We start from the raw sequence: 17,395 nt of genomic DNA, 5'->3' as shown, positions 1-17,395 counted from the left end.
ACTTTCTTTAATACCCTGCTGTGAATGGCAGGAAACAGAGACTTTCCACAGGCAGACATATAGTTGGTAAAGCGTTAATACTCCGGCGCTGCAGACAAGCAGAGACCAGTTCTTACAGATACTGTGATGGATCATCTGTTCCTATGGACTCCCCAGCTGGCTGGTAGATCAACGCATTTCTCATATGAACAAAAAAATCTTGAAAAAGGATTTCATGTATGAAACGCGTTTATCTACCAGAAGAAGATAAATGGGAGGTGTAGTCAGGGCCCGATAAAGGGTTCCAGTTGCCCTAGGCTAATACAGAAGTGTCAACCCCCCCCCCCCCACTTCCCCACCACCATTTTTGTTGCTCATATTCAGCTAAAAAAATCTATAGTAGGACATCTAATTGTAACTGTGTCCTATTGCCTGTCTCAATTTCCCTTAAAAATCCACAATATTTCTTGTCAAAGGCAGCCCTGTCCTCATATACTGTACATTATCACATACTATAAGTAGACTGGACCAGAATATTGTCCTAAAAAAAAACCTGTGCAGTTGTTTGTAGTTGGACGATAATTGGCTGCCATTTGGTCTACCTTGCCCACTTCAAAAATAGGAATGACTGGGAAAGAAAGACTGTTTTAAAAAAAGAAGTCTCTGTGTTTCAGCCACAAATTTTTTTTTCAGGTTTATTTCGCTCTTCAACTGAATAAAGTCTTTTTCCCTAGGAAAGATCGGAGATTGAAAGCCCTGACTGATAAGCACTTATCCAGGCAGAACATATCTCAGCGGTCTACTCCACAGCACTCAATGGCAGCGCTAACTTTTGCAAAATAAGTAACTTAGTAAAATCTGGTAGTTTTAAGAGACGTTGCTTATGATTCTTCTCAGAGAAACATTTATTATCCCAGCTGTACGGTACATTTTTATGATGTCTCAGCGGGGCCACTTCTCACTCAAACATAAATTTAGCTACACAATTCCCAGGCATATTAAATTTAAATGCAAATCCAACTTTATTATCAGAAGTGCCATAAAATTGCGTGAGCAGTTTCCAAGTTATCCAAAAATAAATCTAGATTTGGTTTACACAATGGTTGTTGACTTTGACTACATTTTGTTTAAAGTATTGGGGGACAAATCTCCGTAAAATACGTCATGCTTCAACTAGTATCATTCGGCATACTGTCACTAAGTTCCACTTCATACTTTCTAGATCATTCAAATATTCTATAGTATATTTTCCACACATTTAAGTCTAAAAATATCACTGGTATAAATTAATATTTTTTGCCAACAGTTTAGGATGTACAATGTCTTTATGACCAACCTCTTCAAAGGGGATCATTGTCCTAGGGTCCTTCCTCATATGATTATGCCCTTGAATTTTTTTTAATTGTGTCTTTATTTAGATTTAATAACATAAACAATGATCACATATGTATCAAAATTCAACAGGTGTAAAATATATCATATATTTTACCATACATGACTTTAAACAGAACATAGCATACATAACCCTACCTTACCAATCCTCACTCACATCCATAGCCGAGCCCTTTACCCTATAGCTATAGTGTATCTCTTCATTGTATTATCGTCCAAATATTAACCCTACCGAGTTTGTCCTGCCTATAGTTCAAGATCTTATCAAAGTTTCCATACGTCATTTATTTCTAAAGGGGCGAAATTTTAAACCTGTTTATTAACCGTCCACTCCTGTTTTTTTTTTTTTTATAATCGTACAATTTTGTGCTTATACTTATTTTAATTACATACTCTCCAAAGTGTATATGTGTGGTGTATTCGTAATTTGTGAATATAGTGCAACATTTATACCATTCTTTGGTTTATTTTTAATATTTCTTTTCCTGAGTGCCGCCGACAATTCTGGCTAATATTCTATATTTATATTTAAATTTACCACTTACAAATTTTTACTTGAATCTATATATATTTACATCAAAATAATTGTTTATTCTTATTTATAATCTATATTTACGTGATTTTTCAATTTTACACTAACCTATAGCTTTTAGTGCAGCTTAACGAAACGTGATTTTGTGTACTTCATTTGCGGCTGAACTGTAATACCCCTACTTATTACTTTAAACTAATACTATTCGCCACTCTATAATGTATTGAACGGTACCAGGGCCCCCAAATACTCTGGAATTTCTGTAGTTTTCCATGAGAGGCATATACAAACTTTTCATGGTCATATGTAAAGTTTACTAAATTTACCCATTCTACAACCTCAGGACCTTTAGCTGCCATCCATTGTCTAGCAATAATCACTTTTGCCAGGGAGGATAGACCTACCTACATCTTGACATCTCCATAATAGATGCCAAAATGTGGCCTCCCCTTCTCCACACTTGGGGCATTTTTCTGTTCTTGCGCCATTAAATCTTTTTAGTTTTACTGGAGTTATATATATATATATCCTTCAAGCGCTCCTTCAAAACCCACTTCTTCCGACTAGCCTATCCCTCCTCCTCCTAACCTCTTTCGCTCCTCCTATCCTGCCTACCCTACCCCTCCATCCGTTCCCATCCGTTTCTAATTATCCTATTGTTTTTGTTCGTCCACCCACCTCCTTTAAGTCTGTTAACTCTTATGAGTAGGACCCTCCTTCCTCACGTACTCACTCTACCTCTTTACCTCACCAGTGCTCCTGTCCTGTTCTTCCCTTTCTCTACTTCATCTTCAGTCTCCTCCACTATATCGACACCAAATTCAGAACTGATGCTGATTTTAGTTCTACCAGCTATACCCCTATTTATGCTGTATTTTATCAACACACCCTGTACGTTACTTTGTTATTTGTTTTTTGTTTGCTATGTACAGCGCTGAGGACACTTTGTGGCACCTTATAAATAAATAAACAAACTACTACTACTATCCTGTGTAAGATGTTAAACTGTATCTCCTGTACCCACATTGAATTAGTAGCATATTTAGGAATGGACAAGGCCTCCCCCAGCTTATCTCATCCCGCTGAGGAATATCCTCCATCCATTTAGACCGTACAGGTCCTAGTTCCTCTGCTTGTGGGTATAAGTGGAGGAATTCATACAATTTAGACATAAGTTTACCCATACTCAGTTGTTTAAGAAACTTTTTACATGGGGACTCTTCAATACACAACAGTTTGCCCTTACTATATTGGGTTAGGGCACTTCGCATTTGGAGGTATCTAAAGAACATTTCCTTAGGTAAGTTATACTCTATTTGTAATTGTGAAAAAATATTTCAGTTTCCCTCCCTGATACAGTTGGCCCATTGTTGCCATCCCAAAGGTGCGCCCTTGAAATTTTAACATACATAACATACAATACCTACTGATGTCAACACCTCCAAAAACTGGAGGCTGTAAAACTATGAGGATGAGTAATGTATTAGAAGGTATGAGCATCCTTAGCGTTAATATACAGTATGTGCAAACATAACAAAAGAGTAATATAGTCGTTACCATGGTGATCCAGGAACGGGTGTTGAGGCCACTGGCTTGTTGCCTTTAGCTGAACAGTTCTCCACACTGGATATCTTCAAGTCATTGTCATTGAACCCGATATATGAAAAAGTTAAAATGAAGAACCAACATGACAAGCCTATTTTAAAATTCCAAATCCTTAATATAACTTAGTAAGAGCTTATTATATTAAAATAAATGTTTCAATTACAGTTATTATGTTAAATATAATTTTTTTTTTCAGCTTAATACAAAATCATTTTTGCGATTCAACAGTGTTTTCCAGGCAATTAAATCAGATACAACATAAAGTGATTTCACATTATCTTTTAACAAAGACATCATCATAATTTTGCTGCAGATTTCTTTTTTAATTATTGAGAATGGAATAAAAACACAAATGGATTAGTTCTCCGTCCTTGAAATGTACACATACGTCTTTTAGAACTTGGGAAAGGACAAACCTTTTCATTTGCCTTTTCAGGCTTGTTGTTCCTCTCCGGATGCAAAATTAAGGCGGTGGAGCAAGTGGCCCTGGTCGTTTCCTTGTTTTTTTCTGCAAAATATAAAAGATTGGTTTTTATGAAACTCCAAAGGGGAAAATAACGGGGAGAGGCAGAGTCTAATATACAGTACAGATGGGTTCTGATAAACCGAGACTCAATATGCTACAGGTATTTGGCGGAAGGCACCTGACCCGATGCTTCTGAGCTGAGACGTATCAAGCTTCAAAAGTGAACCAGCCAATCAGCTCCTGTCATTTTTCAAACCCAGCCTGGCAGTTAGGAACTGATTGACTGGTTGTTTGTCACTCTCCATTTTATCACTTTTTGAAGTTAGATACATCTGGCCCTTTATCATTAAGTTGAGTAGTACAGGACATGTGATATGCCTGGGGCCCTTTTATTACCATAGGATCGGTCAGCCTGTAGCAGTGCAGCATTGTTGCAGACTATTGCTTGCACTGCAGTTTGTAGGGGGTGGAGTTAGGGAATGTTTTTTTGGGTTGGTGTCATCGGGCAGGGATTTGGATACCTTGAGTGGAGTATGGGCCTTATTCTAGTTCACTCTTTCTGACAAAATCCTTCTTAGATGGACAAAACCATGTGCACTGCAGGGGGCAGATGTAAAATGTGCAGAGATAATTAGATTTGGGTGAGTTATTTTGTTTCTGTGCAGGGAAAATACTGGCTGCTTTATTTTTACACTGCAATATAGATCTCACTTTGAAGTAAAACCCCACCCAAAATCTAATTCTCTCTGCACAAGTAACATCTGCCCCACCTGCAGTGCACATGGTTTTGTCCATCTAAGAAGGATTTTGTCAGAAAGAGTGAACTGGAATAAGGCCCTAGGTCTGCTGTGTAGACTTGTGCAGCTGGTATGCCATGGTTATGGCATGGCATACCCTCTACTAAATAAAAACAACTGATCCATTTTTTCATACCGATATTTTCCCCGAAGCCTTTATTTTATGTTGGTCAAATGTGTGGGAAGTGTAATCTGGTCACCCAAAATGGAGTTTATTGCATCTTATTCGCATCACAGATCACAGTGTACTGTAGACAATGGGATTAGACTTCAACTGCACAGGAATTAGTTTTAAACACATTATATTTTTATTTTAGTTAAACACCTTTTAAGTTGCTCAATGAAGTACAACGCAATTCTCCATGAGGAAAATCTTCACCGGCACTTCTTCAAGAGAGGCAGCATACCTCAAAACTGTACTGATTACACTCATGGGTAGCAGTCTCCCGCAGATGGACATGCCCCCAAAATGATGAAAAGGGGGGGTTGTTGCTCTGGAACATGACCTCCACAGCAGGTCATGCCCACCCAACACCCTGAGACCATGCCCTCTTTTCAACTCAGTAGGTCCCGATTTCCTGACGGCCAAAGTTGGGTGGTATAGATTCAGACTTATGGGAAACACAAATGTGCAAATGTCGCACTAGATGAGTAGTTTCAGCACTTTATTTCTGAGCAAAGTTGAACTGATCTCTGAAACCAAACCATATCTGTGTGTTATGTTGTGTTTTATACTTGTTATCAATATAATGCCCAGCTTTATCCTTAGCGCAGACATGTCTGAAAACTGGTATATTGATGCTCCGCACAACTCTGCACAGCAAGCAATTCCATTTACACGCCCCATACACTGACCGCTTCTACAGGTAAATGCCCCATTACAGTCCAGTCATGAGAATTCAGTATAAAGTAGTGAATTTGCTGCATATGAATCTCATGAACATATAGATGTGCGACATTTGTATCTATGTGCGACTGAAGTCTGAATCTGTGCTAAAATTGGGCTTTAATGCCGTGGCCATGGCTTTTACTCATGCCAAGATCTGTTGTGCTTCATGAACTATTATACAGTGGTAGATCGCCAAAGGTGTTGATCATACCCAGAGGCGGTCCTAGACGATTGACAACAAGTGCGGGGATCTACATAGAGTGTGTGCTCCAGTAAAAAGGGGGTTGGGCATCTCTGGTAGGGGCATGGAATAACGGGTAGGGGGAGCAGCCTCATGGCCTGATCCCCTGGGATCCCGGAGATGTGGGCTGCCCCCATAGATCAGTGTGAGAGCAGTGCTACAGGTGGAGCAATGCTTGTCTTTGCTCCATGGGGCAAACAAGTATCTCAAGTGCATGTGCGTCCTATTCTCGATGATCGACAGGTCGCTGCGGCATGAAGCGAGCAAAGATAAGCATGGCTCCATCTGTAGCTCCTACACTGTGGTTGGTTGTTGCACTTAAGTTACAGTAAAGCACCCAGTTCTTGTCACTGAAGAAGAGTTGGCACTTTGGTGTCCCCCCACAGTGGGTGACACCCACTTGTGGCCCGCACCCCCTGCATCCCTGTTGTGATGCCACTATAATTTCTCCAAACTGTCCCTATTTCAGTGAGACAGACCCACTATTTGTACACTGCCCAACTCTCCCAGCAGTTAGGGGATCTGATCCGTGAACAGGTGTGCGAGTGCGCGCCGTACCTAAACTGTGCAGGAAGGTGAGCAGAGGGCATGCCCCCAAATGTTGGAAAATGTGGCACTTGCAACGAGGCCACACCCACCAATAGCAGCCACACCCCCATTAGTAGAGGCCATGCCCCGTTTTTGTACAGCGCACATGGGTCCCGATTCCAGCAAATGAAAGTTAGGAGGTATTGTACATTGGGACTGATTTTGGTTGGTTATGGACGCTGCAAATGATTTCTTCCGCCTTCGCAAATGAAAGTCAGTCTCATATGACTTTTATTTGAGGGCGCCGGGATGAGGAGAGGGCGGGCGGCTGTCTTACTGTGACGTCAGCCGCCCGCCCCCCAGCAGGCACCTGCGTGCTTGTGTACCCATGGGAATGCCCAGGGTTTTCATGGGGGCACCCATAAAGCACTAGTCATTCTCATGGCCCAGCGGCGCTTCCGCACCCTTCCGTCCCCATCCCTCTGCAAATGAGCCGGCGAGTGAGTAACTTGCCGCGGTCGTCGGCAGTCAGGGTTTTCACATTGACAGAATGCAAACCCCGACCATCGGGGCAGGGGCCAAATTTGGCCCAATATGTGTTCATTGAGGTGGCTTTTGAAATTCTAGACCGAACCACCTTGCAATTTAAATTTAAATGCGTATGGCGGTGCGGAAGGGACACAATAGGCACATAAGAATAACAAACTTTTGTCTTTCAATGTACCATATATCACTGACAAAGCCATTGTTTAGTTACAGACTCAGTTCTTGTCACAGACCCCTAAGTCATGATAGGAATATCAGGACTTTGTTCTTTTCACAGCACCCTAAGTAATAACAGGGATAACAGATTGGTCTTACAGAAAGAATAACCTATACAGTGACGGAAATGCTTTGAAGCAGAACACTTAATTAACTTCCCATATTACAGGCTGATAATCGTTGTACTTGATAAATTACAAAACGTAAGACTTGCAAAAGAATATATTGTATTTCTAATGTGCAGAATAGAATAAAACCACCATTCTTAAGATCCTAAATATCACACAAAGCCTTCTTTCTGCAAATGGTCTTAATGGATATTTGAGACCTTTGGCACTCGCCTATTTCCCAAGAAAATTATAGTTCCATGAAGTTATAATGACAAAATTCTATAAATCCAAAAAAAAACCACACAGACATCACAGTTTGGTTCAAAAAGACCAGCACACCGGCTTTTATGCTAAGTGGCATTTACAAGTGATTGACGTGTACAAACACCACCGTGGCGGAACAATCTGTGGAGTCTTGGGTGTCCTTAAGGATGAAAGACAGAGTATGGGAAAGTTATTTCAGGACAGAAAAGAAAAAAGTATTCTGCACAGTAAGAGTAGAAATACTAGGCATAAAGGCCTAGCGAGCAGGTTAATGACACCATGGCAAATGTAACCCCCCCTCCACCACACACACACACACACACACACAACGTCGAAGGCATCCTTGTGCAGACACATCCGTTCACATGCAGCTGCACAGAGGCAGAGGAGAAAACATTTGATGGTTACTTACCATCAAAGAATTTCTCCTATTGTGCCCAGTGCACGGGCCTACCTACCATTTTTGTGGGTACGCACATGAAATTCCGGGGGTTCACCCTGGAACCTCCCCTGCCTGCCTGCTTGTAACCATGCTCTGCTATACTGTGACATGCATCTGAAAAATAAAGAACACACTCTTCATCTGAGTCCTCATGTGTGTGTGATCGTGGCCGCAAAGTCAAGTGGGGTCAAGTAGGTGGTTGACCCCACTTGACTTTGTAGTCAGAATCAATTAGTGGCTCCCTACATAGGCAGCAATGTTAAAAAATTAACATTGTTGCCTATGGTGCGAACCGCTAAGAGAAACCCAAGTTTTTTTGTCATCACATGGATGTCTATGCAGCTGTGCACAGCCAATCAGGCGCAGATCTCCCATGGAGCTCCACTCCTGATTGGCTGAGGGGGGGGGAGGGGGTCATTTTCCCGGGAGCAGCATCAAGTAGCACACACTTGGTGATCCTTGATCCGCTTTATTGTCGGGTACTTCAGGTTGTTATTTTTTGTCGCATGGACCCTATTGGAATGAGGAGGACGAGATCTTCCCCAAAGGAGCTGGTAAGTATAATTTCCTTCCACAGGTACCCCATGGATATTCTACTGGACAAGTGAACCAATTCCTCAGGTCAAGGTAGGAGAGTATTGCATGTATGGGTTCTGTATGTAATAAAGTTTTAGGTACTTGTGTATTATCACGGCGCCCATCGCATCGCATACCACTAATTAAGGTATACGATAGCATGCGATGGACCCGATTTCAGCCTTTTCCCGGGCTGAGTATACAATTTTAAAATCGGGCCACATTGCATGCCATTACAATGGCATGCGATGCGACGCGATTTGCCATTGAGTCCCATGTTAAATGACACCCTTAGACCCGATTTTTAATTGCATACCCACCCTGATGGGTAATAAATATGTAAAATGCCCCCACATTGTTAACGGCCCCCACTATCAACGCCAACCCGAAGCGTGGCGAGCGTTGCGAGCCCGCAAGGGGCGGCGGTACGCGTCCTCCGACCTTTTCATACCCCCACTATCCACGTCGGCGTGGAGTTGATGTTATAAAGTGTGGTGAGCGCAGCGAGCCACAGAGCCCGAAGCGTGGCGAGCGCAGCGAGCCCGGTGAGGGGACGCGCATTACTTCACAGGTATACGCGTGCGTTCACCACGCTTCGGGCTTGCCACACTTTATAAAATCAACTCCACGCCGACGTGGATAGTGAAGGTATGAAAAGGTCGGAGGACGCGTACCGCCATCCCTCGCGGGCTTGCTGCGTTCGCCACGCTTCGGGTTGGCATTCATAGTGGGGTGACGTTAACAATGGGGGGCATTTCTCATACTCATGACCCATGAGGGTGGGTATACAATTAAAAATTGGGTCTGGGGGGGGCATTTAATTAAAAATCGGGTGAAACGATTTTTCTTCGTACAATGCCCTGCGATGGAAATCGGGGGTGCCATGATAATACACAAGTAAAAAGTTTTATTTTTCAGGTGTGTGTGTGTGTGTGTGTTTGTTTATTGGGCAATTGGTTCTGCTGTGAAACTAAAGGTGCCCATACACTTATCCAATTTTGTCCTAAATCAGATGTGTGCATCAGGTCGGACCCTACAGACTGAAGCGGCTGCACTTGAATTTTAATTTTTTATTTATTCTATTTTTACACTTAGAAGCCTGCACTGATCTGACTGATCCCTGCAGGCTTTTATGCCAAATAGTTTCTGGTCAATTGCCGGCCGTATCTTACATACAGCTGGTTAGTAATTTAGGAATCATTATTAGAATGGATGGCAATTCCTATTCGTATTCTTTCGATGGCTTATGCATTCGTATTCCTAAATAGAAATAGGAATACTCCTCTCAAAAGAATATGAATGGCCATCTATCAGCCATAGTAAATTTGTAAAATATAAATTTACAGTCGTATACGGCCAGAAGAAGGAAAACAGCCTACAGTATGTGCAGGAAAGATCAGACTTCGGTACAATCTCTAAATGAGGCCCATTGTTTTTAGCTGAACAGAGGTTATATATTGTGCTAACTGCTAGATAATTCAAGGGATTTATACAGTACATTGATACATTGGGCCTGACCCATACCCCTGATGAGGATGGTGTGTGTGGGGGCAGGGGGGCAACGACAACACAGATATTTTCCACAGGACGCCAGTAGTCTACACATGGGGGCAAATTTTTAACCGGAGCGATTATCGCATGTCCTTGTGAAGGCAGCCGGCCTGCAGCTGTTTGGGGGTGGTAACCCTGCATTTTCTCAGAGCAACCCAGAAAATGCAGGTGTTCCCCGGCCATTGGGAGGGAGGGCCGCTGATGTCAGCAGGGGCCTCCTTCTCCTCGCCGCCTTCACGCAGCGAACAGAGGGGCAAATCCTTCAATGGTGAGTGATTTTGAATGGTTTTCCCTCATGTGCTTGGCTACAATTGCATTTGCAGCCTTGCACATGGGCGGGATTTCACGGGAGGAGTTTACCTGATCACTGGCCATAGGTCCATAGCGGGAAATTTAATAGGGTGAGAGATTCAGAAAGTGAGAGATTTGTTAAGAAATTTCCAGTTTTTTTTAAAGCGGCAATCATTTAGACTGCAAAATCAGTTTGATTTTGCAGTCTAAATGATTGCCGCTTAAAAAAACCCTGGAGATTTCTTACCAAATCTCTCACTTTCTGAATCTCTCATCCTATTAAATTTTGCCCATAGACTAGATCAGAATCTTTTATTGCCTCTAGTTACACGTTAAAGCGGCAATCATTTACCCTTTAAAATCAAACTGCTTTTTGCAGTGTAAATGATTGCTGCTTTAAACAAAGCTGGAAATTTCTCACCAAATCTCTCACTTTCTGCATCTCTCATCCTATTAAATTTTACCCGGTATTTAAGTGTTTATGAGTGGCTGATGTCCTGATGTTTTGCTTCGTATTCCCCTTGGCGCAGCGTAGCTAATCCATACAGTATAACTGAATCTATGGATTGGATTGGACATCTCTGTGAGACTATTGACCTGTACATCAATACCGAAGGAAGTGCAGCTATAATTTGCTTCTCGCATTTAAAGAGTGAGAACACCTAACGGTTAAACAGCGTCCCAGTGTCTGCTGAATGAATGGAGACCCGGTCAATTATGGCTTATAAAACCTTATTTGACTCACCAGTAACCTGAGTCATCTGAAAGATACATTCTGCTTGGTTTAATAGTGCAAACCAGGCTAATGCAGAAGTAATTATCAGTTTCTCTCACAAAATTAGCATTGAGAGATTTCTGACCTGCTAATGGGCCATTAAGTGTTACCAGCAGTTGGTTAAATTTTTTTGTGTCAGCTTCAATACGGATAATAAAAGGGAAATGACTGAAATATAATTCTGCAGAATAGTGCTAGAAGGGAACAGGATCTACCTTGTGCTGTGCAGGTTTCTACACAGGGTGGAAAGATGCAGGTACAGTACTGTAGGTTATAGGGGAGACTATACATTATGCCAGGGCTGGCACAAAAGTCATAGCACTCAGGAAAACCCTGACCCAGGCTAATCTGTGAAAGTACTGTGGAGTTAATGGAGCTGGAATACATATTACTTAACTTGAGAGTTTCAACTGCCTGTTCGCTGCAGCAATGTAAGCAACGTTCCTACAGTAAGGGCAGTATTCAATGAGAAAAATTCTCTGTGTTTTATGGAGAATTTGTGCTTTGTTTGCCTTGGACAGAGCATTTTGCTCTCCAAAAGCGAGCAACCCTATTCAATGTGAAATATTCTCCGTCTTTCTAAGTGATTTTCTCCGTCTCTCTCCGTGTAGAAATTCTCCATCTTTTGATGGAGATCTGGAATGTGAACTTTTAAACTAAAAGGTTTTTTTTATAAATTTTGGTGTAAAAAAATCAGGGTTTTTTTTCTGTGAAGGGGCATGTTATTTTTATTCATGTGCTTATAGCACATGAATATATATTTAATTAAAAAAAATATATATTTTTTAATTTTTTTTTTTACACAGTGCAGCCAGCAGGGGGCCGGAGCGCTCGAGCCGCTCATTAGATATTCATATATTCACTGCACCCGATCGTTAATATGCACGATCGGGTGCAGTGAATAATGGGTCCCCCGCTGGCTATAGGGGGGGGGGCAGCCTGTGCTGCCTGGGTCCAGGGGAGCCACCTCCCCTCCACATTCCTCTGGAGCAGCCAGGGAGACTTTAATCTCTCTGGCTGCTTCCGTCCCCCGGCTCCCTGAAAGCTCCCTGCCGCGGACGCTCGTCCGCTGCAGGGGTTAAGACTCGCCGCGAGTGGCGGCGAGTCTTAAATACATTGAATAGTGGGAGCAGGAGGCTCCGGAACAGGGAGAATCTCCGCTAAAACACGGAGAGTGCACGGAGAGCGAAATAAATTGCTCTCCATGCACGGAGAACTTTCTCATTGAATACTGCCCTAAGAGTTGTTCTCGCATTGTTACAATACAGATGGAGAGCCTCTCAGCCAGCGCCAGATTGCCCTGGCTGGCATGATGGCGCTCCATCTGACTGGAACGCACCAGTGCGGTGGGGGACGCGAAACCTGAGCATCTCCGCTTCAGGGAGACGGGCAGGGTTGGGGGGGGAGTTGGTGGGGACCGTGTTGGGGACTGTCGGCAAGGACCTCCATTAGAAGGGGATGTGCGTGCGTCTCGTGCGCGTGCATCCCCTTCCGGTGGCTTGCGGGGGTTGGCCATTGAGGATCCGAGCTCCAGACCCACGCTGAATAAAGCACGCTCCATCTCAACTGGTGTATAAAATAATGGGTTCTAATATATTTTGGTAATTTTTAATAAACCAACATAGGACCTATTGGATAGACAATCTAATGCGGTACTTGGTTGGTGGTGCTCCCAAATTCGTTCAGCAAGTAGACTGAAAGGAGAGATATATCTGCAACAGACAAAGGAGGAACACAAAAGGGTTTTGGGGCACACTTTTATATCAATAGTGAAAGAATGAAAAAATGTGTGAAATTAAGATATAACTTTTATTACACTAGTTAAAAGACGTCACTCATTCATGAAGAAATGCATACAAAAATATCTACTGTATATACAATAAAATTACAAAATTTACTGAAATACCCCCCCCCCCCCAAAAAAAAAAGGGGTTTAAATTATTAACACAATAAAACCAAGAATTTGAATTTCTCACTGACCCGGAGGCAAAAATGATTATTGGGTGGTTTCTAATTCCAAATTGCATAAAAATTGCTGGCATTCACTTCTGCATATTTATATTAAATTAATTATTTTTATTATTCAGATATCACACACTGGAGGAAATAATATTGTAAATGCCTAACACACTAACCACAAAGTATTTAACACTTTTATGACTGCATCTGTAAAGGCCCTCACATTATAAACAGGTAAGAGATATAAATGAATAGTCCCACTCGGACAGTAGAAAAAGCAAAGGAACGCTCCACATGGGACACCTGGTGGTTCTGCTGTCTGGGTGTAAATACAGCACCAGATATTCCCTAATGGTCTCCCAGAAGGTACTTGTCCTAGCTGCTGAGTTCTACAAATTTATTGTCAGATCTGGCTGGTTGGAACATAAACCTGGTAATGGATGAGAGCAAATGGCAATTGAAAATAGCCATATTCGACAATCAATCTGTAGACGTATGGCCAACTTAAGTCAATTTATCCCAGAGAGTCAAATGCCTCATCATCATGGCTGGGATCTTCATGGTGGATAGCACTCAAGCAGGGCCAGATTTACAAGGGGGCAGATGCAGCTGAAACTCCGGACCTTCGCATAATAATGACAGCTTGGGGATCACCAGCCACCAGCTGGCCACATGGTTGACCATAAATCATAAGTCTTAAAATTGCATTCCTATCTTACACATTTATGCAATTTTTATACTTTTGTATATATATTTAGGGAGTCATTGGGGTGTATAGTGAGTGTATAGTGTATTATGCAACTGAGATTTTATAGGCCATGGAACTTCTTTAGTTAGCGATTGAAGCTGCCGCCCAGAAATGAAATAAGATATCCACTGAAGTCATCGCAACTCATCTCCAGTTGTGTACATGTAAACATTTGCAGTATACAGTATATGTGCACTTAGAGTACATCACAGCAATGCGCCTGCATCACAGCAAAGATGTTGCGGCATAGTGCTTCATCCTGTTGAATAAGACTAGGCATGCGCATGTACCATTTTTAGAATACATCAGAAGTTGGGAATACTATAGTATACACATTGACTTCTTTGTCCATAGGACAGAAAAACATTGACATCTTTGAGAACAGACTATCTCAGTAACATACCCTATAGAAAGCATTGCTTTGGTTAGTGTATTAGTGTATTACAGTATTTCCCTCCGATTCCTGTCTTATAGTAAGAGCTACAGAATTAACTGATAGTTTAATTTTTTTTCATCATAATGACCTGTAATGTTTACCTTATATAGGAAATATTATATTTTTTTGAAACAACATTTTATATTTGAATTGATAGAATTATTAATTATTATTATTATTATTATTATTATTATTATTATTATTACAGTTTGAGTATCCCCTATCCAAAATGCTTGTGACCACAAGCATTTTGGATAAGGGATTATTCTGGATTTTGTAATATATATTTTTTTACATACTCACCTGGTTTCCTGGTGGTTCCCCGACGTGCACAGTATCCCCTGGCGGCCATCGGATTCCTCTTCAGCGGCATTCCTGGTCCCAAGGATGCATTGCGCGGGTGTGCCATTGACATCACCGCCACACCTGTGTAATGCATGATTGGGATCTGTGATGCAGCTGAAGTGGAATCCAATGGCTGCCGTGGACACTGGGGGATGAGGTTAGTATAACAAAAGGTGCGGGGAGGAACAACAAACAAAAAAAACTGAAATATGCAGAAATCCTACGGTTTTCAGCATATTTATGTTTTGGGATATCCGGATAAGGGATACCCAACCTGTATTATTATTATTACCAGTTACTTATATAGTGCACACATATTCCACAACACTTTACAGAGAATATTTGAAAATTTACATTATACAGTATATAACAAATGTGCACGATGATATTTTGCACATCTCTCACCACTAACCCTTGGTTCTGAGCTGGTCATGGATTTAAAAATTCAGGCAGACTCTTTTTTGTGTGTTGATTCCTCAAAATTTTAAAGGCCACCAGACAAGATACTACAGAATCATACATTTTCATTTTAGCTACAACAAACTGAATACTCTCATCTCTAATGCTTTAATATTTGCAACAAGCCTTGTTCTCTTGCTAGTTTGTAATAAAAATCAAAAGCATTTGCCCAAAGTTGTTGGCATATTCACTATACCCTCTGCTCCAAGCTCCGTCTTGGTTAACTTGTCATAGTTTCTGCTTTGATGATTTGGAGTGTTCTCCATTACTGAAGCACACATTGAATATATTCCTATATAAATTAACATAAATTGTATATGCCACCATGATTATGGTTTTAATTAAAACAAAAACATGTAGCATGTTGAAATGATAAAATGTCAACGTAATGTCCCCGATATCACAGCCATCTTATACTTGGACCTAGCAGCATCTCCAGAGATGCCTTCTTGGTCCCAAGGGTTCTATGATGAGTAGTTCCAGTGGCCAGTTGAGACATCTCACAAGTGACATCCTGGTGAGTACTCCCTAATCCTAACCCAAACCATCTTTCTAGTGCCTAACTCCAACCTTTCCACAGCCTAACTCAAATGTTCCAGGGCCAGATTTGAGGGATTGGATGGATTGGGGTTTGATGTAGAAACCATCACTGACTCTGGAACTTTAAATAGGAACCAGGCTTGTGTAATGAAATTCCTTTGCATAGACTAGACAAGGAAACATAAACTGAAATCAAGGTAAGTTCCACAAATATCAGCTCTTTGGAACTGAAGAAGATTTGTGGCACAAATAATCATTTTAGAGATTATACCATATTTTTTAACATACTGTATGCTGGCAACAATAACCAAAGAAATCATGAGCATGAAGAATGTTAGAAGGGACTCTGTATAACTAAGGGTGGAAATACTAGAAGAGTTCAAAAAATGCCAAGACTATTTGGACACAAAGATCTAAAAAATGCTGGATACTTGCTGGGAGACGAGGAGAAGTAGCGCGGAAGGATAATGAAGGAAGGATTGGATTTGTTTAAAACAATCCTGGCTAGCACCAAGGCAAAGATAGATATGTCGTAGCGCAGGGACTGGTGAGTTCCGGACTGCCTAGCATCGCAGCGGCATCCCTTGACATCCTTGCAGCGCCCAAACCTAAGTATCGGCATCTGACACTGTGAACATTATGACATGAGTATGTAAACATGTTGCATGTCTTATATCAGAGCATGTTGACATTATGAATGTTAACATAATAAATGTGAACATTCCTACTGCATTTCATTTAATATGTATGGTTTTCTGTTTTATAGAGATCATGCTTATTATCAACTCTGTACAATATGATGTAAAATTTTACAAAACTGGGGCCATGACATATAAAGCATAGACATACAGTACAAGGTAGACAACATAAGATGTGAAACAAAGAATGTACAGAACCAGACCCATGAGCAAGCTTATAACCGTAAGAGATAAATGGAATCATGGCATAAAGAAGAAGGTGCTTTGAATAGGTATGGAGTCCATGTGGTACAGAACAATGCTCGAGCAAAGTCTTAACCCAGTCTAGATACAATCACGTCATACCCATTATACTGGCTGAATTTCCTGTAATGTCCAAAAATACAATTTCAGGGAGTTCTCCCAGGAGAGCAAGCTACCCTCACCGATCAGATTAACCAGCCACAATCCCCAGGATTGGATCCTGTAATAGTGGGAACTGTACAGTGGGGGAAGAGGCAAGGAGGTGGACAATTCTCACCTTCTGCTCATTCCATGCATCTACCGGAGGTCCCAGAATTCAATTACATTTACAAACACAGCACGGGACAGCATTGTACACAATAGAGCCAGATCTCTGGGTGTGGTACAAAACGTCAACGTTCAGAATGTCAATATGGGCAGAATGTCGACAATTCTAGAAAGTAGATATGTAAATGTCAATAGTTGGCATGTCAATCATATGCTTTAGTATTATTCTACTGGTATGTGTAGACCTAATCATACCCACAGCCTAACCATAATCCAAACCGCAGGGAAACCCTTACTGCAGCCTAACCCTATACCAAACCCTGAACCCTAAAATCATATGTTGACATTATCAGCGTTGACATGGGAATGTTAACATGCTAAAAGAGGACACCAGAAGCAGAACTACAATTGGTGCTGCAGGTGCATTACACCAGGGCCACTGGGGACTAAGGGGCCCACTGCTGTGTTGTATAATGTGAACTTGGTTTGGAGTGGATTAG

At 41.6% G+C, this 17,395-nt stretch overlaps 1 protein-coding gene across 2 annotated transcripts in view; it reads right to left on the bottom strand.

Moving 5' to 3' along the window:
• The window catches only part of TCERG1L (transcription elongation regulator 1 like), a 233,801-nt gene that overhangs the window by 64,980 nt on the left and 151,426 nt on the right, over window positions 1–17,395 (bottom strand). For both annotated transcript variants that reach the window (XM_083149469.1, XM_083149468.1), the window contains exons 7-8: window positions 3,925–4,016; window positions 3,461–3,534 (exon numbers count right to left, since the gene is read on the bottom strand). In XM_083149469.1, the coding sequence (XP_083005595.1) occupies window positions 3,461–3,534; window positions 3,925–4,016 (166 nt within the window). The remainder of the gene's footprint in view (window positions 1–3,460; window positions 3,535–3,924; window positions 4,017–17,395) is intronic.

This window comes from Crinia signifera, chromosome 6 (genome assembly GCF_055691185.1).
Source record: "Crinia signifera chromosome 6, ASM5569118v1, whole genome shotgun sequence".
NCBI classification, from domain to species: Eukaryota; Metazoa; Chordata; class Amphibia; order Anura; family Myobatrachidae; genus Crinia; species Crinia signifera.
Note: the sequence above shows the minus strand (reverse complement) of the source record. Positions and strands in the feature narration are given on the sequence as shown.